This window comes from Macaca mulatta, chromosome 20, assembly GCF_049350105.2.
Source record: "Macaca mulatta isolate MMU2019108-1 chromosome 20, T2T-MMU8v2.0, whole genome shotgun sequence".
Lineage (NCBI taxonomy): Eukaryota > Metazoa > Chordata > Mammalia > Primates > Cercopithecidae > Macaca > Macaca mulatta.
Window position 1 is genome coordinate 83304988 of NC_133425.1, and position 21176 is coordinate 83326163.

The 21176-nt window shown below is 53.5% G+C and overlaps 1 protein-coding gene across 7 annotated transcripts in view; it reads right to left on the reverse strand.

Moving 5' to 3' along the window:
• The window catches only part of CA5A (carbonic anhydrase 5A), a 65845-nt gene that overhangs the window by 28045 nt on the left and 16624 nt on the right, over nucleotides 1-21176 (reverse strand). For 6 of the 7 annotated variants that reach the window (XM_077986686.1, XM_028841109.2, XM_028841108.2 and 3 more), the window contains exon 2: nucleotides 19165-19362. In XM_077986686.1, the coding sequence (XP_077842812.1) occupies nucleotides 19165-19362 (198 nt within the window). Of the gene's footprint in view, nucleotides 1-14100; nucleotides 14303-19164; nucleotides 19363-21176 lie in introns of all 7 variants that reach the window. The other variant, XM_077986687.1, reaches the window with a different exon arrangement.

Genomic DNA, 21176 nt, shown 5'->3' on the forward strand with positions numbered 1-21176 from the left:
AGAGACAGGGTTTCCCCCTGTTGGCCAGGCTCATCTTAAACTCCTGATCTCAGGTGATCCGCCTGTCTTGGCCTCCCAAGGTGCTGGGATTACAGGTGTGAGCCACTGTGCCTGGCCTCCAAAACACAGTCTAAGGAACTTACAGAACCACAAAATGCAAGTACGGTGAGCTCTGTGCTTGCTTCTGCCTCAGACTGTGTCTGAGGTGGAAAGGGGGTTTGTAGCCAACCAGCCCCAGGGGCACCAAAGTGCATTGATTGGTGGCTGAGGGTGGAGCCTGCCAGGGGCTCTGCCTCGCTCTTGGGATGGGTTCACTCATGACGAGTTTACTGTGTGGAAATTCATGCATGTCTGTATCATCTCTTCTAGAATAGAAATGCCTAGAAGGCAGGGATGATGGATGCTTCATGGACAAATTAGACTGTACCCAACCCGGTAGATGCCATTTGTAAGACTCTGAGTTAAGTCCCACCCAGTTGCACTCTTAGGACAGATGCTGTTTCTAGGCTGGGCATGGTGGCTCATGCCGGTAAATCCCAGCACTTTGGGAGGCCAAGGTGGGCAGATCACCCAAGGTCAGGAGTTCAAGACCAGCCTGACCAACATGGTGAAACCCCATCTCTACTAAAAATACAAAAAATTAGCCAGGCGTGGTGGCAGGTGCCGGTAATCCCAGCTACTTGGGAGGTTGAGGCAGGAGAATTGCTTGAACCTGGGAGGCAGAGGTTGCAGTGAGCCAAGATTGTGCCACTGCACTCCAGCCTGGGCAACAAGAGTGAAACTCTGTCTCAAAACAAAAACAAACAAAAAAAGAGGCTGTTTCCCTCTGGACCATCACTGTATCAACAGGACTTAGTGCAGGAAAGGGTCATTGAAGGCACACAATGAACCCTCATGGGATGAATGAATACAGGAACGAATGGGATTAGTCAGTTCATTGATTTATTCATTGAATCACTCGGATGGTAAGCAGCTCTGTGTGTTGCAGTGGAATCGAGCCTTTCCCACGGCAGCTTGGGAACCGCTGGGGATTTCTAGGAAAGTCCACGGAACACAGAAATAGTTAAAGACCTGGATTGGCAACTTAGCTCTGCTTCTAACTTGCTGTGTGACCCTGGGCAAGTAGCTTAGCCTCTCTGAGCCTAAGCCTCTCTACCCGTAAAATGAGAAGAGCGGGCAGGATAAATGGAGACAAGGCAGGAAGCATTTTGTAAAATGTTGTCTGATGAAGGCAGTGATGGTGATTGTGCATCGCACACCGTTTGGGGGCTCTGCAGCCTCGTCTGTGTAAAGTGAGTTACTACACATTTCTCTCGGTCCCAGCTCAAGCACCCTAGGGTTCTACATAGGCACACAAATAGGGTCCCAAATAGAGCGACACCAACTGCATAAGTCCACTGACAGCTGGATGCCTGCCGGACCCCCACCCACAAAACCTAGTAGAAAAGTCAGCCTCCAGACTGTGGCCAACCAGCGAGGGCCAGGAACGGGAGCTACTGGGACCAGAGCTGCTGGGAGCTGCTGGGACCAGAAGGGACTTGCGAGTCCTGAGCCTCTGCAGGGTAAGGTGCTAACTCTGGGGCTAGAAGACTTTCCCAAGGCCACCCTCCCAGCAGGGCTGGAGCCCACGGGCATCTCCTCACCCTTCCTGACCCCGAGCTGTCCCAGAATTCTTTTTTTTTTTTTTTTTTTGAGATGGAGTCTTACTCTGTCACCCAGACTGGAATGCAGTGGCGTGATCTCGGCTCACTGCAACCTCTGCCTCCTGGGTTCAAGTGATTATCCTGCCTCAGCCTCCCAAGTAGCTGGGATTACAGGCGCACGCCACCACACTTGGATTTTTTTTTTTTTTTTTGTATTTTTAGTAGAGAAAGGGTTTCACCATGTTGCCCAGGATGGTCTTGATCTCTTGACCTCATTATCCGCCCACCTTGGCTTCACAAAGTGCTGGGATTACAGGCTTGAGCCACTGTGCCCAACCTGTCCCAGAATTCTTTACTGCAGCAGCCTCTGAGGGGCTGGATTCCCCGCCTCTCTACCCATTGGAGTAAGAGAAGTCAGCCCTTTCCAATCTGCCCCTGAGGGGAGCCATGAAGCTCTCGGAACACGCGGCCCCTCCTCAGGCTCAGGCTGGCTCGGGGCATCTGCACGCCTGTACCTGAACAACGGACTTGCTTGAAACGGCAGCCACCCTGGGCTGGGGACCAAGCAAGCTTAGGGGAAAACCCAGAAAGGCTACTGTGTCTCACTAGCTCTGTGATACACAAATAAGGAGGGAAGCCAAACGTTGGTTCTTCTAAGAGGGTAACTGCAGAGGAAGGCTGGGCCGCTGCGTTTTCGGGAGCAGCAGGTGCAGGGGCCGATGGAAAACTCGGGCTGGGCTGGAGCGGCCCCTGGTGGCAGGTCGGTGGAGAGACACCCGGCACCCGGCCACGCGGCCCGCGCGGGGCGCGCGCATTTCAGGAAGACACAGAGGCGGAAGGAAAAGCTCGGCCTTTTCATTGAAAATGCAGCGAGTATGGATTCCGCAGGAGCCTCTTCAGCGTCAGTCTAGTGTGGGATTCACACACCCTGAGCCTCTTTCAAAGTAAAACAGAGATTCTCACTGCAAATTTTAAATCCCACTGTAAATTCCAAAATTAGACCTGCCCGGCGAAGGCCGCCCACTAACAAAATGCCAAGCGTCTTTCTTGAAAAACTGGAAAGCCGTGTTTCGTTGCTCTTCCTGTGGACAACACAGCATGGGGTCAGGAGTAGGGTCTGGAGTCGGACGCATGCACGTTCAGAGGCTGGGGCCATCGCTCCCAAACTGTGTGCTCTAGGTCCAGCTTTTGCACCCCTCCTAGCCTCAGTTTCCCCATCTGTAAAGTGAGGATGATCCTTGAACTCCCACCATAGGACTGTTATTACCATTAAGTCACATGGGAAATACGAAGTGTTTAGCGCAGCGCTTGAAGTAAAGGAAGCACTCTAAAACAAACAAGCAAACAAACAAAAACCACCAACTGGAAGCCACTGAAGCCTTCATGGGGTGAAATAGCGGATTAAGGGGCAAAGGCTCTCGCTGGCCAGGTTCTGGCGTGTCCCGGGCACCACGCATCCTGTCCATGAGCTCATGTCGTTGTGGTGATGGGGAAGGCTTGGTGCGTGCCAGGAGTGCGGCGGAAGAGCTGGTGTTCACTGGGCACCTGCTCCTGCTGGCATTGCGAGGTAACTTTGTGTTCCCACCAGGATGAACTCCTCACAACGGCCCTACAGAGCAGGTCCTGTGAGCCCAACTTTGAGATGAGGAAATTGAGACACAAGAGAGGTTCGGTCACCTGCCCCAGTTTAGCTGGCAACTTCACCCAGGTCTGATGGTCTAAGCCCTCAGCTTTTGGAGCAGGGCTCAGGCCAAACTCTGCTACTTGCCTTGCCAGTAAACTTAGGGACCCAATTTAAGGCTACAGACCTGGATAAAATAATCTCAAAGTGACCTTTATTTTTTAGGTGGAGTCTCACTCTGTCACCCAGGCTGGAGTGCAGTGGTGTGCTCTCAGCTCACTGCAACCTCTGCCTCCCAGGTTCCAGTGATTCTCCTGCCTCAGCCTCCTGAGTTGCTGGGACTACAGACGCATGTTACCAAACCTGGCTAATTTTTGGTTTTGTTTTTGTTTTTTTTTTGAGATGAGCCTCGCTCCGTCACCTAGGCTGGAGTGCAATGGCCAGATCTTGGCTCACTGCAACCTCCGCCTCCTGAGTTCAAGTGATTATCTCACCTCTGCCTCCCGAGTAGCTGGGATTATGGGCACCTACCAGCATGCCCAGCTAATTTTTGTATTTTTAGTAGAGATGGGATTTCACCATGTTGGCCAAGAGTCAAGAGGTCTTGAACTGTTGAACTCAAGTGATCTGCTGCCTCAGCCTCCCAAAGTACTGGGATTACAAGCATGAGCCACTGTGCCCAGCCTACAGTGACTTTTTATAATGACAATACAATGTCAGGGTATTCTCCTTAATTTAAAAAAAAAAAAAAAGGCAAGCCCCATTCACAAAAAGGGGTCTTTAAGCTGCCAGCCTCCATCCCTCAGACTCTGCTATCAGCAGGGCTGGTCCAACGGGCAGCACTGGCCACTGTTGCCGCAGCGTCCTATGCAAGCAGGTGCGTCAGAACCGGCTTATGGAGATATAATTGAATGATTGCCTCAGTGCGTGCCAGACCCTGCAAACATAATAACAGATGACGTTTGGGGCCGGCTCCAGGCTGTGACGTGCTGGCCCCAGAGAATATTGTCTCTGCTATTACAACAGATGCTGTTAATAGCCATCTATTTGTAGTTCCGGGCTTTTACCAAGATAAGCAGGCTTTTGGCAGGCATGGGTTGTTTCAAGGCTTAAAATTAGTACAAGAGAAGTTTGAGATATTCTAATTACTTGTAACTTCAAATAACACGATGCTGCAAGGGACCAGCCTGCTTCCGGTGCCATTCCGGGAGGTGATGCAGGTTCCCAAGCTGTAAAGGGTGACGGCTGAGGGCTTCCGTGTGCCACCTCCCCAGGCAGGCAGGGGCCACAGCCACTGCAAGCCCCTGCCCACAGAACTCCGTGACGACAGAACCGAGACCACTCCCTGGACGTTAGCCTCTGAGACCATCACATATTGGCACTCGTTTGAAAGCCAGGCAAACGCGGGCTCCAATCCTGGCTTCACACGGTGGGGCTTTGCAAGTTGTTTTATAGGTCTGTGGCCCAGACTAGACGTTTGTAAAAGGATAATGATGCCTACTTCAGGGGCCCATGGCAAGGACTGAGTACTGTGATGCTTACAAAGTACCTCCCTAATAGTCCCTGGCACGCAGTGAGAGCTCAAATAATGATCGCCCCTTACTTTTATTATGACTGGTGTTATTGTTATTATTAAAATTACTATTATCACCCAGGCGCGGTGGCTCACGCCTGGAATCCCAGCACTTTGGGAGGCTGAGGTGAGCAGTCACTTGAGGTCAGACGTTTGAGACCAGCCTGGGCAACATGGTGAAACCCCGTCTCTACTAAAAATACAAAAATTAGCTGGGCATGGTGGCGGGCGACTGTAGTCCCAGCTACTTGGAAGGTGGAGGTGAGAGAATCGCTTGAACCCGGGAGGTGGAGGTTGCAGTGAGCTGAGATCGCGTCACTGCACTCCAGCCTGGGCGACAGAGTGAGACTCCATCTCAATAAATAAATAAACAGTAAAATAAAATAAAATCGCTATCATCATTGCCATTGCCATCATCTCACCATGGCAGAGATCCGCAGTCCCCGGAAACAGATACCATGAGTCTCAAGGTAAGACCTGCACGTAAAGACGTCAAAAGATAAATATGTCTTGAGAAGACATGTCTTCTCATGTCCATGACAAGGGGCTTTGCCAGCCGTGCAAGCACGAAAGAAGAGAAGTCCCTCATTCATCCGACAACATTCACTGAGTTTCTCCCGTGTGCCAGGCACCACGCTCAGTATGGGGGACAGAGGGAGGAGGCTGTGGGCTCAGACTTGCCCTTGCAGAGCTTGGAATCCAGGAGGGGCAGACGGTGGTGGAGATAAAAAGCTGTGTGTCTGGGAGGTGAAGGCGCGGGCTTTGGGGCCGTAAACTTGCTGGGGACACCCCATGGAAGCGGCATTTCAGCCCTGAAGATGAGCTTTTCTGTTTGTCAGGTGAAGATAATGGCGGTTGCGGGCAGAAAGGGACGACCAGTGGAAAGGACCCTGGTGACAGCAGCCACCACGACAGAACAGGTGGAAGCACCAGCCGGCAGAGATGCTGTCGGGGACAGCGGGAGATGGGATTGGAGGGGCAATGGGGTTGGCGCCGGTGGTGGTGAAAGGAAGGGGGGCCTTCGCCAACAAACCCCAACAGGGTTTTTTTGTTTTGTTTTGTTTTATTTTTTTGAGACAGAGTCTCGCTCTGTCACCCAGGCTGGATGCAGTGGTACAATCTTGGCTCACTGCCTCCTAGTTTCAAGCAATTCTCCTGCCTCAGCCTCCCATGTAGCTGGGATTACAGGCATGCACCACTACAAATGGCTAATTTTTGTGTATTTAGTAGACAGGGTTTCGCCATGTTGACCAGGCTGGTCTCAAACTCCTGACCTCAGGTGATCCGCCTGCCTTGGCCTTCCAAAGTGCTGGAATTATAGGTGTGAGCCACCACACCTGGCCCATCAACAGGTTTTGAATGTTCCAGTCTTTTTTTTTTTTGAGACAGGATCTCATTCTGTCACCCAGGCTGGAGTGCAGTGGTGCGATCATGGCTCACTGCAGTCTCAACCTCCTGGGCGCAAGCCATCCTCCCCTGTCTGCCTCCTGAGTAGCTGGGACCACTATGCCCAGCTAATTTTTTTTTACAAGACCACTGTTAAAAGCCCAGGAGAATCCCGCAGCTCGCTGTGGTGGGCTGTTCTGCATGTGCTAGAGTCTGTTCAGCATTTCAGACAGAAAAACCTCAGCAGTCCTCTTCCGTGGGTCTCCACCGTAGCTCCTTTGAAATCTCTGTTCTTTCTTTGCACCATGGCCCTCCCTTCCTCTCCAATACAAAGAGTCCACACTCAGCTCCCCTCGCTCCTCCTCCACCCCACACTGCCCTAGCACCTCACCCTCCCAGTGACTGACTCGTCCCCGGTTTTGCACACACCTGGGAAGCATAGCTGGCCCGTCCTGCACACCAGCCTTGCAGGCTTGGTGAGTAGATCATCCTTGTTTGCTCTTGCCAGGTGCAGCCGTGTGCAGTGGCCCACGAGGGGTCATCTGGGAGGGCACCAGGAAGCGTACGTGATGTCCACCACGAGAGGCGTGGGGAGCTACGGCAGCACGTCCATCCACTGTGCTTGACGTCGTTTTTCTCCCCAGTGACCTTTTCCTGGACTTCCTAGCTGGATCTCCGTGAGTGCCAGGGCTGCTTCTGGGAAGGTTTTTGGACCCAGCACATCACCTGGCACAGTCAGGGTTTGCTCAATATTTGCTGAGAGGAAACGGCAGCCACGTCACAGATTTACAATAGGAGCTTCTTGTATGGAGCAGAAATGTCCATTTGTTGCCTGTGGCTTTGCAGGAGTTCCGAGCAGTGGCGAGAGGAAGTCACGGGTGACCACGGTGGGCATCACCACCTGATGGGGTTGCCGGCTGGTCCTGAGCTCATCACCGTCTATCTCCTGCGTCCATAGTGATTTCTATTAAGTGCAGCGTTTCGTCAGGCAACCGCCCACAGCACTGAGGGGTGGGACGATGGCAAATTGACCCAGACGCTCAGTGGGTGCTAACCACGCGGCAGGTGCAGATGCGGACCCCCAGCCCCACGAGATTGGAGTGCCGTTCAGCCCCGCGGTACCCCCGTCTGTCTCCAAGGCTGAGGAACTGGGGTGGGAGGAGGAGGCACAGAGCCGTCTGAACACAGCTAGGGCCACTCACTGGCCCCTGCAGGGGAGCAACGCAGTGGGGAAGCCAGGAGGGAGGGAAGGTGCAGTTGCTGTGGGTGGGCACGGGGGCTCAGCTACTGGCACAGAGCAACACGAGGGAACCAGGGAAGAGCAGGAGGGAGGACGCGGGGGTGGGTGTGGGGCTGGAGGACCGGGCAGTCCACAAGGTGGTCAGGACCTCAGCGTGGCTGGCGGCTGGGCGTGGGAGGGGCTGGGATGGAGTCGCGGGCCACCGCCCCCAGAGTGTTTCCTTAGGCAGAGTTCTCATTCCCCTTGTCAGGGGAGGGGACAGGCAGAGAGAAGCGCAGCAATGAGCCTGGAACAGAGCTGAGATGAAACCTCCGCCTCCTTTGTCTTCAGAACGAGAATTAATCCACAGAGGAGCCAAGGAAAACGCAGGCACCGAGGTGACGGGTGCAAGGTGTGAGCGACGTGGCCAGCATGGCGGCCCCACCACCAGCTCCATCCTGAGCGCTTCACAGACGTGGCCCTCTTCATCCACACAACTGCCCCGGGAGCCACTGAACGAGGCTCGAAGAAACCGCGGCTCGCACTGCAGCGCACGTCCGGCCACAGTCGCCTTTGATCACTTTTGTCACCCAGGGTCCTGCAGTCAGGGCTTTGTGTCTGCAACGGTCCCTGGGAAACAATCTACAAATCGAAGCTCCACCAAACTCACTCAGAGTCACAACATTTCTATCACTGACTGCTTTCCTCCAAGGCCCAAACTGGATTTATAAACTTCCAAAGAAAACTTCATATTGAAAACGTGATGCACCCACAGTACGGCAGAATGACATTTACCGAGGAAAAATGGGGCCGGGCGTGGTGGAGTGAGCTTGTAGTCCCAGCTACTTGGGAGGCTAAGGTGAGAGGATGGTTTGAGCTCAGGAGAAGCTTGCAGTGAGCCCAGATGCATGTCAGCCTGGGCAACAGGGCCAGATCCTGTGCCAAAAATAATTTTTTTTTTTTTTTTTTTTTTTGGTGGCTCACACCTGTAGACACAGCTACTCAAGAGGCTGAGCTGGGAGGATCAATTGAGCTCAGGAAGAGGCTGCAGTGGGCTGTGATTGCACCACTGACTGCATCCTGGGCAACAGAGCAAGATCCTGTCTCAAAAAAAAAAAAAAGGAAAAACTATTGTTTATGCCGTCACCACCCAGTAAACATAGTTACTGATATTTTTACTCCCAGTGTAACTTTCTGGTCCCTTCCCATAACCACATGTATTTGGTAAGCATTTCTTTTTGTTTCAAAATAAGCCAGTAACATTTAATAAGTAACAACAGTGTATTAGTCTGTTTTCATGTTGCTGATAAAGCCATACCGGAGACTAGGATATTTACAAAGACAAAGAGGTTGAATGGACTCACAGTCCCACGTGGCTGGGGAGGACTCACAGAAGGCGAAAGTCACATCTTGCATGGCGGCAGGTAAGAGAGAGTGAGAACCAAGAGAAAGGGGTTACTCGGGAGGCTGAGGCAGGAGAATGGCGTGAACCCGGGAGGCGGAGCTTGCAGTGAGCTGAGATTGCACCACTGCACTCCAGCCTGGGCGACAGAGCGAGACTCCATCTCAAAAAAAAAAAAAAAAAAAAAAAAAATCAGATTGGCAGGGTGCAGTGGCTCACACCTGTAATCCCGGCGTTTTGAGAGGCTGAGGTGGGTAGATAGCTTGAAGTCAGGAGTTCAAGACTAGCCTGGCCCACATGGTGAAACCCCGTCTCTACTAAAAATACAAAAATTAGCCAGGCATGGTAGCACACACCTGTAATCCCAGCTACTCAGGAGGCTGAGGTGGGAGAATCGCTTGTACCCGGGAGGCAGAGGTTGCAGTGAGCTGAGATCATACCACTGCACTCCAGCCTGGGTGACAGAGCAAGACTCTGTCTCAAAAAACAAACAAATTAACAACAAACAAACAAACAAACAAAAAACCCATCAGATCTCGTGAGATTTAATCATTACCACGAGAACAGTATGAGGGAACTGCTATAATTCAAGATGAGATTTGCTGGGGACACAGACAAACCATATAAAACAGCTACTTGCTAAATTACATCCCTAGGCCGGGCACGGTGGCTCACACCTGTAATCCCAACACTTTGGGAGGCCGAGGTGGGCAGATCACCTGAGCTTAGGAGTTCGAGACCAGCCTGGCCAACACGGCAAAACCCTGTCTCTACTAAAAATACAAAAATTAGCTGGGCATGGTGGCAGATGCCTGTAATCCCAGCTATTTGGGAGGCTGAGGCAGGAGAATCATTTGAATCCGGGAGGTGGAGGCTGCAGTGAGCTGAGATCATGCCACTGTGCTTCAGCTTGGGCCACAGAGCAAGGCCTCATCTCAAAAAAAAAAAAAAAAAAAAATTACATCCCTGGTCTATGAATATTACCACAAAGACTGACCCGCTGGCATAAGCCCTCTCGGCATCCTCAGTCCACTCCCTCCACCCTCTCCTACACTCAGCCACTCTGCCTGTTCCCTGAACCTGCGAGGCTTGTTTCTGCCCAAGCCCTTGGACTTGCAGCTTCACAGTTAGAGAAGAGTCCTCAGAGAAGACACAGGATGCCCAGTTAAGTTTGAATTGCAAAGAAAGCAACACATTTTTAGTGTAGATCCCAAATATTTAGCATCGGTATGGTTTGTGTAATATTTAGGATGCTCGTATTTTAAAACGGTGATGTGGGAATGCTTCTCCCCACGGTCACGAAGCTGACACTTTCTTACCAGCTGGGACTTGGGTCCAGCGGGGTCTTTTCTGACCATGTTGTGTAATGCTCACAACCTCCCTCAGTGGAGTCATCTCTGGCCCATCACCTGGTTTCATTTTCATCATAGCACTTATTGCTGTCAAAAACCATCTTCTTTCTTAGGTACATATTTGTTTATTTTTCTGTAAACTTGCATAGAGAAGTACCCATTTACTAATTAATGTTTACTAACTTTCTTATCCCACAAGAACACAAGCTCCTTGGGAGCAGGGGTTTCCCTGTCTTGATTGATCCTTTGTCCCTATAAAAGACCACACAGCACATAGGGGTCGCCGTGCACCTGGGAAGCATCTGGGAAGCTCGACGATTAGAAATGGGCTTTTGGATCCAAATGATAACGATAGTGGCTCCACTGCCTGACATTTCGTCTAACATGATCCCACCCCTGGCCAGAGTTGATTGGACAGGGATGGCACTCAAACCGTGCTGGACCAATCGGAGCCCCTTCCTCAGTCCCGCTCCTAATTAGTGCAGGGCTGGGCCAATCAGAGACACTGCCTGGGAATTTGGAATTGGAATTGAGCAAGAACAGGAACAGTGGCTCCCCAGTGGCCGAATCTCTAACAGGTAAACTTTGGAAGCTGTTTGGTACATTTTCATTTTTCAGTCTCGAGGACCAAAAAAGCAGAGAAAACATGTGTAGAGAGAGACTGGACACTGACTTCTACCAAACTTCCCCCAAAATATTCACACCCAGGCCTGAGGGGAGGAACAGGCGCTACATATAGAATGGACATGAAAACACACGTGTGCACACATGCACACATGACACATGTGCACACACGAACACACATGCACACATGTATACACACGTGCTTACACAGTGCACACACGTACACAAACACACATGCACACATGACACATGTGCACACACGAACACACATGCACACATGTATACACACGTGTTTACACAGTGCACACGTGCACACACAAGCACACATGTATACACACGTGCTTACACAGTGCACACGCGCACACACGTACACAAACACACATGCACACATGACACATGTGCACACACATGCACACATGTATACACACGTGCTTACACAGTGCACACGTGCACATACGTACACAAACACACATACACACACTAACACATGCACACACATGCACAGGAACACACACGCACACATGTATACACACATGTATGCACACAGTGCACACGTGCACACATGCACAGGAAAACACACACACACGAACACACGCATGCACACACGTAGTCATTTTAGGAACTAGACTGCCAGTTTATGAATTTGCAATGACAAATAACTTTCCCAGGATATAAGCATGATGGTCACATCCTTTCATCTCAGTCCAGGTGTCGTCCTTGAACCGCACAGCCACAGTCCCAGTCCTGACAGTGCCAGGATTCCCCTCCAAGGAATTCACTCTTCCCCTGCCTCTCATCTTGGAGCTGCCAATCTGTGTCCCACCAGAGGAGCCAAAAGGTTCCTAGAGCCTGCTCCTCTCACGGGGACAGCCCGGCAGGCACCCACCCCCCAACCCCGGGCTCTCAGGCCTCGTTTGGATTTATTTTGAAGGAAGCTATTGCCTACTAAATGCTTAATTCTCCCAGAACGGTGCCAAGCACTTCACATAGCCCTGCCCAATGAGCGGGGCCCTCCCGCACCTTTAGGGAATGAGCTGAGCTCTGTGAGAGCACTCGAGGTGGGACAGGCACAGCGTGGCAGCACGTGGATCCGGCTGCTGTTTTCCTTTGTGACTGGCACCTCTCCTCTCCCCCTTCCTTCCTCCACCCGCTTTGCTCCTCCCGCCCCCTGTCCCCCACAGCTTTTCCTCCTTGGCCTTCAAGGCCATACACATTTCCTGGAAAGAGCCTTTGCCGCCACCTCTGTTACTCATCGTCCTTGGCCTGTGCTCGCTCCAAGTGCTGGCACCCCCAGCTCCTAGGAAAACTGCTGGCAGTGTCCGCATACGGAAATTTCCTTGGCCTCTCCGTTTATTTTGCTTTGTTTCTGGCCCTGCCACGGTGCGGTCCAGGCCTCCAGAGCCTGTCTGTGCACAGTTGTCTGCACCTCGTCTGCTCCCTTCCTTTCCTCTCACCGGCACTGCCCCTCCTTCCACCCAGGGTTTGCTGTGTTTTCGTCTTATTCTTCTCTGTTTCTCTCTGAAAACCTTTCTCTAGCCCTACCTGTCCTTCATCTGAGGTTCTCATTCCCTCTGTCCCCGGAGGCTCCTGATTCCCAATCCAGGTGAACAAAGAGGACAGAAAATCTGCGAAGCAGAGGACCGCGAACCTGGAAAAATCGGCTGCAGAGATGCGGAAGGGACCGGGAGCACGTGAAGCTGAGTAGGAGAGAAAGAAAAAGGAAACTGGGTTTCGGAGAAAATGACAAATAAAGTGAAACCAGATTGGCCCGTGTGGACGGGAGCCAAGGGAGGGATGACCCGGCTCATTTCCATGGCCTGGGAGAGACACCGGATCCTTCTTTTGGTCTGTGGCAGGGAGGGGCGAGATCCTTTGAGCAGATGTGAAGCCGGTGGAGAAGCCAAAAGTGAGGTCGGGACAAGGTCAGAGGCTGACCCTGGGAGACAGACAGCGGCAGTGGCCTTGGACCTGAGAGCTACCGAGTCAGGGAGGGGCCGAGGTCAGCTTGGGGTCCACAGCAAGGGTGCACGTCCAGTGAGGAGGGCGCCCCATCCTCACTCTGGGAACAGCATCCTCGGCTGTCCTGCGGGAGTGCTGCTCTCCACTCTCCGAACACACTTTGCTCCAGGCAGGGTCACCCTCGGGCTGGCCAGACAAGCGGCCAAAGCTGGGCCCCTGAGAATCAGCCCTGGGATGGTGGCTGGAACTGCCGGGAAAGAGGAGACATCGCTCCACTGGAGGCTAAGTCACAGTCTCGGGTGGCCGCCTTCACCCCACCGGGGAACCCCCATGAGTGTCCCCTGGGGAAAGCAGAGCCTGGGAGAGCCCTCAGAGGAAAGTGGAGCCTGGGGGAGCACTCAGAGGAAAGCAGGGCCTGGGGGAGCACTCCGAGGAAAGCAGGGCCTGGGGGAGCACTTGGAGGACAGCAGAGCCTGGGGCAGCACTCGGAGGACAGTGGAGCCTGGGGGAGCACTCCGAGGAAAGCAGGGCCTGGGGGAGCACTCGGAGGAAAGCAGAGCCTGGGGGAGCACTCCGAGAAAAGGGGAGCCTGGAGGAGCACTCCATGGAAAGCAGGGCCTGGGGAGCACTCCGAGGACAGCGGAGCCTGGGGGAGCACTCGGAGGAAAGCGGAGCCTGGGGGAGCACTCCGAGGAAAGCAGGGCCTGGGGGAGCACTTGGAGGAAGGCGGAGCCTGGGGGAGCACTCCGAGAAAAGGGGAGCCTGGAGGAGCACTCCGAGGAAAGCAGGGCCTGGGGAGCACTCGGAGGACAGCGGAGCCTGGGGGAGCACTCGGAGGAAAGTGGAGCCTGGGGGAGCACTCAGAGCCCTGGCAGTCATCGACCCCTGCACCCAGTTGCAGCCCGGACTCTTTAGGATCAGAGCCGGCAAATCTCCCTCTTCTTTGCTTATGCCAGTTTGAGGTGGGGTTCTGCCAGGTACAACCAAAAAGAAGTCTTAAGAAGTCTTCACGGAATTCCTCACTTGGAGAGCAGCAGTGAGATCCCAGGCTGCAGGGACAAGAGGGAGGAAGGCAGGGGGCAGTGGCGAGTGGGAGATGGCTCATGCTGACTCTGGAGCTGACTGTGCAAATCCCTTCCCAACTCCACCATCAGTGACTGTACCTTGGAATCTTGAACTCGGCCGTGCAGGAGTGTTTGCACCACGGAAAGTGGCAAACACCACACATCAACGCTTTTGTCCCTTCACCCAGCCCCGGAAAGCCAGCTGCTAGGCCTGTACCAGCATTCCCCACCCATGGACTCAGGAGGGCTGGGCTTACCTGGGACCACTTCTGAAAGCTGCACCAGGCCCAGCTTCCCCGAGGACAAGGCTGACTCACGGAGCGAGGACAAGGCTGACTCACGGAGCGAGGACAAGGCAGACTCACAAAGTGAGGACAAGGCTGAGCTGCAGTCGGCACAGGTGGAGTTAAACAGGCCATAGCCAACTCGCCCCTCGCCCGGGGTCTGCATAGACCCCACCTGCAGCCAAATTACATTTGAGCACACAGTAAAAGGATTAAAACTGATGATCCTCCTGCTCTCTCCTTTCCATTTCTTTGCTCTCAGTTTAGTCACTGTTTTTGTTTGTTTGTTTGTTTGTTTTGAGACAATGTCTCACTCTGTCGCCCAGACTGGAGTGCAGTGGTGCAATCTCAGCTCACTGCAACCTCCGCCTCCTGGGTCCAAGCAATTCTCCTGCCTCAGCCTCCCCAGTAGCTAGGACTACAGGTGTGCACCACCACACTTGGCTAATTTTTGTATTTTTAGTAGAGACAGGGTTTACCCATGTTGGCCAGGCTGGTCTCGAACTCCTGACCTAAGGTGATCCACCTGCCTCTGCCTCCGAAAGTGCTGGGATTACAGGCATGAGCTACTGCGCCTGGCCAATTTAATCACTTTTATTTTATTTTTTTTTTGAGACTAAGTCTCACTTTGTCGCTCAGGCTAGAGTGCAGTGGCGTGATCTCGACTCACAACGTCCACCTCCCAGGTTCAAGCGATTCTCCTGCCTCAGCCTTCCGAGTAGCTGGGATTACAGGCATGCACCACCACGCCTGGCTACTTTTGTATTTTTAGTAAAGATGGGGTTTCTCCCTGTTGGTCAGACTGATCTCGATCTCCTGACCTCAGGTGATCCACCCGCCTCGGCCTCCCAAAGTGCTGGGATTACAGGCGTAAGCCACTATGCCCGGTCAATTTTTGTATTTTTTAGTAGAGATGGGCTTTCACCATGTTGGCCAGGCTGGTCTCGAACTCCTGACCTCAAGCAATCCACCTGCCTCAGCTTCCCAAAGTGTTGGGATTACAGGCATGAGCCACCGCACCTGGCCACTTTTATTTGTTTGCTTGTATCAGGACTCTTGGAAGCAAGTGATAGGAACTTAAGCTGATTTTAAAAAGAGGCTTATTAGTATAGGGGTTAACTGGGCTTCAGGTACAGCTACATTCAGATGCCCTGAAATTGGCTTGGGCCTTGATTTCTCCCCTTCTTGGCTTTGTCCTCCCATGTGGACACTTTCTCAGGAGGGCCCTCACCTGCTGTGTGGCACAGCTGACTTTTGCCCAGCCACGGAAATAATCTCTTTAAATACGTCCTAGGAAAAAAAAACTCCTTGGCTCTCATTGGCTGGTCTTGAGTCACATGTCCATGCCTGGCCCAATTGCTGCAGCCAGTGACAAGGATGTTCTGAGAGGCCACGCCCAGGTCCCCACCCACTCCTGTCTCTGGCCCCCCCCGTGAATGGGAGTCGGGGATGGTCTCCCAAGGAAAACAAGAACATTGGACCCAGGAGGCAGGAGGATGGAGGCCGAGCCAGCAACACAGCAGATGCCCTTACAAAACCACAGACTGTCAGGATCAGCGGCACCTGGGAGCCTGCTGGCATGAGATTCTTGGCTCTGCCTTGCACCTGCCAAGTCAGAATGTCTAGAGGAAGCACAGGTTGTGTTCTTTTGTGTGTGTGTGTGTGTTTTGAGAGACAGGATCTCGCTGTGTTGCCCAGGCTGGAGTTAAGTGGCACAATCCCAGGTAACTGCAGCCTCAACCTCTTGGGCTGAAGCCTCCTGCCTCAGCCTCCCGAGTAACTGGGACCTCAGGCATGCACCACCACGTCCGACTAATTTTTTTTATTTTTATTTTTGTAGAGATGCAGTCTCGTGACCCTCCTGCCTTGGCCTATCACAGTGCTGGGGTTACAGGTGTGAGCCGCCGGGCTGGGCTGACAGGAGTGTGTGCTCTAACAGGAGTGTGTGCTCTAACACACTCTCCAAATGTTGATGCACACTGATGTGTGAGAACTGTCAGCCCCCCCACTAAAATTAGCACTTTATTCACTGATATGAATATCCTCGCCAGGACCAGGTGCGGTGGGGAAGGGGAGGTCCCAGGGAAAGTTGCGAGGCTGTTCCTGGAGAGGGTGTGCCACACAGACAGGCACGAAGGTGGAGATTCTTGACCTAAAGCAGGCTTTGACTTGTGATCCTGGGGGATAATTACCATCTGCGGTTTTCTTGTTTTCCAGCCTAAAACCTGAGGCTGGGTTCCCTTGGGAATACAGAAACATCTAGATTCCAAGGCACACATGCTGCCACTAGCTAAACAAAAAAATAACAAGTGTGCCCTTAAAGCACCGCAGAGATGTCCCTGCTCCACTGTCAACACTTCTTGTTCTTGCCCTGGGGGCTGAGGGACGGGCCTCCCGCGCAGACCTCAAGGCCTACTGGACACAGCCTCTGCTGGGCTTGAGCCAGAGGCCCGTCTGGGTCCTGGGCCGGCTGCCGGCTCTCCTGGGGACCGACTGTGACCTTGGCCTCACTCACCCAGGGTGCTGGTGCTTCCTTTCTGCGTGGAGCTCAGCTCCTGGTGGCCTCCTGCTGGATTTTTATGGATGTTGGATGCAGATTCTTTAAGGGTGCCCGCTCCCCAGATTCCCTTCTTTGCAGAGCACAGAGTCCCATTGGGAGGCCTCTGTGGTCTCTGACCAAGGAGCTCCCCAAGCCTCTTTTTTCGCATCTGTAAAATGGGGACTGGTTTGTGTCTCCCACGACCGTTGAAAGACTGCAGTTGTGCAAGTGAAGCCCTTGGCAAGAAGTGAGTTGGTGACGGGCTAGAATCTGCAGTCAGAACGGAAGCCAGCTCCTCGCACTGGGTCACTCACCCTTGGCAGTCGCCCCTTCTCTAAGCCTCCATTTCTTCTTACATAAAATGAGGGTCCCGCAATACTTTCTGTAGTGGCTTCTGTTTTGTGCCATGCTGCTATTCATGGATGGCAGCACTTTTTTTTTTTTTCTTTTGAGATGGAGTCTCACTCTGTCGCCCAAGCTGGAGTGCAGTGGCTCAGTCTCTGCTCACTGCAAACTCCACCTCCTGGGTTCAAGCGATTCTACTGCCTCAGCCTCTCCAGTAACTGGAACCTCAGCTGTGCGCCACCGGCTAATTTTTGTATTTTTAGTAGAGACGAGGTTTCACCATGTTGGCCAGGCTGGTCTTGAACTTCTGACCTCAGGTGATCCACACACCTCGGCTTCCCAAAGTGCTGGGATTACAGGCATGAGCCAGCTCGCCCAGCCTGGCAGTGCTTTTAAAGGGGGTCCGTCCACATACCTTCCTCCTCCTAGTAGTATCAGGATTCCCCTGGGGCCTCCTGCTCCCCACTGTGTGAGGTCTTGGTGAGGACATTAGCCAGGTGCCTGATGCTCCAGCAACTGAGGGCCGGGTGTTGGCTCAAAGTAAGATCCCCAGGCATGTCGGACACACCCGGGAGGAGGCAGATGGGATGCCTGCCGGAGAGGACGTGGGGCTGCGGCTGCGTCGGGGCCCCCGGGTTTGATGATTCCCCAGGAAGAGTCACCGGGTCCAGCACAGAGCCACCCTCAGAGCTAAGCTACATTCAGCAAAAGGATGCAGAGCGAGATCAGCCACGCGAAGAGGTGCCTGGGCTGTATCTGGAGGACTCCAGGGGAGACGCACAGGACAGACTTAATTCTCCCCTAAACCAGCAGCGACAACACGTGTGACGTGTTCTGTACCAGGGCAGCTCACTAGCGACTCAGTGCCCAAGGGTTTATTGGGAGCTGTTCACATAGGCACCTGATACCCAGCACGTGGCCCAATTCCAGACTCGCCGCAGGAGGGAGAGCAGGTGTTTGGCATGAAGGCGGCTTACGGTGCCACCAGCTGGTGCTGGGAAAACACCAGGTAGGACCTGACAGCCACCCTGATAAAAATGCAAACATAATAGGCATAGAGAGAACCTTCTCAAACCGCAGAGCATCCGCCTGGAACTTCCGAGAATCATGGTGAAGGTTTGCTGAGATGATCCGCAGAAGCCCTTGGCCAAGCGCTGGAACCCAGTAAGGGCTTGGTGGCTTCCAGGACCTCTCAAGTCACCTCCCAGCCCACCCCGTTCCTCCACCACCGTCTCCCACCTGCATCTCCCCGGACCGCCTCCTATTTAACCCCTGCTCCCCTCCAGGCGCCTCCTCAGTCTGTCCTTCACAGCAGCTGGGGGGTCCATTTAAAAGGTCAGCCAGGTCTGGGCATGGTGGCTCATGTCTGTAATCCCAGCACTTTGGGAGGCCAAGGTGGGCGGATCACCTGAGGTCAGGAGTTTGAGAGTAGCCTGGCCAACATGGCGAAATCCCGTTTCTGCTAAAAATACAAAAATTAGCCGGGCATGGTGGCAGCCACTTGTAATCCCAGCTACTCGGGAGGCTGAGGCAGAAGAATCACTTGAACCCAGGAGACAGAGATTGCAGCGAGCTGAGATCACGCCACACACTCCATCCTGAAGGACAGAGCAAGACTCTGTCTCAATAAATAAAATAAAGGTCGACCAGGTCACCGCCTGCTCAAGCCTGCAGTGATCTCATTTCCAGGCTCCCGACACCCCTGCCCTGCTGTGGGCCCATCTTCCTTGCAGGCCTCTGCCTAGATTATCAAGGCCAGTGTGGGCGTCACAGCCACCACTGCCTTCTGTCCTCCACCCCGTTCTGAGTTCCTCTTCCAACGTGCAAAGTGTTCACATTTCAATTAGCTTGTGTCTCCCAACCCCTGCAGAGCGAGCCCTGTGGGAAGGGTTTTTCCTTGCTAGGTGCACCTGTGTGCATGCAGGTGCTGGCGGCATTCTCATCTGTAAAGTGAGCACCAGGCTCCGGTCCCCTCGAGAACCTTCGCACCATCCCCCGGGTGTGTCTTCCCCCAAGCGAGTCTCCGTCCCTGCCCCAGCAGCACAAGGAAAGCAGCACCTTCCTGCTCTCCTCCCTCTACTCCGCGAAGCCCCCTATCCTGCTCCCAGAACAACAGGAGAGGAGAAAGCCCTCGAGCCCCAGCTGGCACTTACCTGATGCCTCGGTGACATCGTCAAATTCCACCTGGAAGAGGTAGCCAGTGTTCCAGACGTACAGGCAGGATATTGCGTCATAGGAGACCCTGAGTGGCTTTAGCCGGGGGTCGTAGATGCTGTCCCTCCACTGGATGTTGATGGGAGACTGCCGGGTGCCCCCTGGCACGGAGACTGTGCCCGTCCAGAGTGGGTGCACTGCGGGGAGAGAGAAGGAGACCCTGAGTGAGGCATCAGCTTCATCCCGTGTTTTGGACGGACAGGGCAGAAACCTGGCCACACGAGACCCCACAGGTCTCGGCTCACGGGAAACTGGCACGTGGGGGCCCCTGGGCAGCTGGGCATGTGCCCACAGCGTGTTCGCCTTCTCCTCTCTTTTCCGCACCACCTGGGGACTCTCTTTCCCACCCGGAAGCAACTCCCTCGGCCTGTGCCGCCCGTGTGGATGGGGTTTTGATTTCTGTGCTGCCGTCGTCACAGAGTGGCCAGGAGAAGTACGGAGAGACCTTGGGGAGGGCAGGTGGACGGAGGAGGGCGCTGTCCGGAAGGCAGGCTGAGCGCAGTGGGGCTCTTGTCTCTCCGGAAGGGTTTGAAACCTCCCTTCCTCCTCACAGGAATCCCACCTAATGGGTCCTGTAGAAACTGGAGCTGCTTTGGAAGTCTCACCCTCCAAGCCCTTTGGCAAGGAGGAAATGAAACCTCCGCGGGGAGAAGATTCAGCAGAGTGGCAGCCCCTCTACCCACTTCCTCGAGGCTCATTTCAAACTGCTTTGATTGTCCTTTTTAAAGTAAGAGCCACTAATCAAAAACAGTTGAGAGGCCAGGAACAGTGGCACACACCTGTAATCCCACCACTTTGGGAGGCGAGGCGGGTGGGCCATCTGAGGTCGGAGTTTGAAACCAGCCTGACCAACATGGTGAAATCCCATCTTTACTGAAAATATAAAATTAGCTGGGTGTGGTGGCAGGCACCTGTAATCCCAGCTACTTGGGAGGCTGAGGCAGGAGAACAGCTTCAACCCAGGTGGAGGTTGCAGTGAGCCGAGATCACACCACTGCACTCCAGCCTGGGTGACAGAAACTCTGTCTCCAAAAAAAAAGCAGAAAAGTGTATGCGTGAAGCAGCAGCTGTCCATGATCGCACCCCACGGTGTGTGTCTGCCCCGCCTATTCTCTGTGCAGTAGCCTTATTCGAAGACAGAGCTGGATTTTTCTTTTTTTTTTTCCTTAAGAGACAGGGTCTGAAGGCTCCTTGGGATATCCTGCTCTCGAAACCTGAGAGCAGCTTCCAAATACAGAGTCTACAGAGTCTCCTTGTCTGGGGACGTCACCCCGGAGGCCTGGCGTGCCCTGCGGCTCCTGTCCTCACCTTCACAGGCCTGAGCTAAACCAGCTCAGGTTCTCAAAGGGGATTAAATGGAATAGTCTTTTTTTTTTTTTTTTTTTTTTTTTTTTTTTTTTTGAGACGGAGTCTCGCTCTGTTGCCCAGGCTGGAGTGCAGTGACATGATCTCGGCTCACTGCAAGCTCCGCCTCCCGGGTTTACACCATTGTCCTGCCTCAGCCTCCCAAGTAGCTGGGACTACAGGTGCCCGCCACCTCGCCCGGCTAGTTTTTCGTATTTTTTAGTAGAGACGGGGTTTCACCATGTTAGCCAGGATGGTCTTGATCTCCTGACCTCGTGATCCGCCCATCTCGGCCTCCCAAAGTGCTGGGATGACAGGCTTGAACCACCGCACCCGGCCCTGGAATAGTCTTTTTTTGAGATCAGGTCTCACTGTGCCGCCCAGGCTGGAGTGCAGTGGTGCCAGTCACCACAGCCTCCAACACCTAGGCTGAAGTGATCCTCCCACCTCAGCCTCCCAAGCAGCTGGGACTACAGGTAAACACCACCATGCCTGGCTAACTTTTTCATTTTTTGTAGAGACAAGGTCCCACTATGTTGCCCAGGCTGGTCTCAAACTCCTGGCCTCAAGTGATTCTCCTGCCTCTCCCAAAGTGAGTCAGGCATCT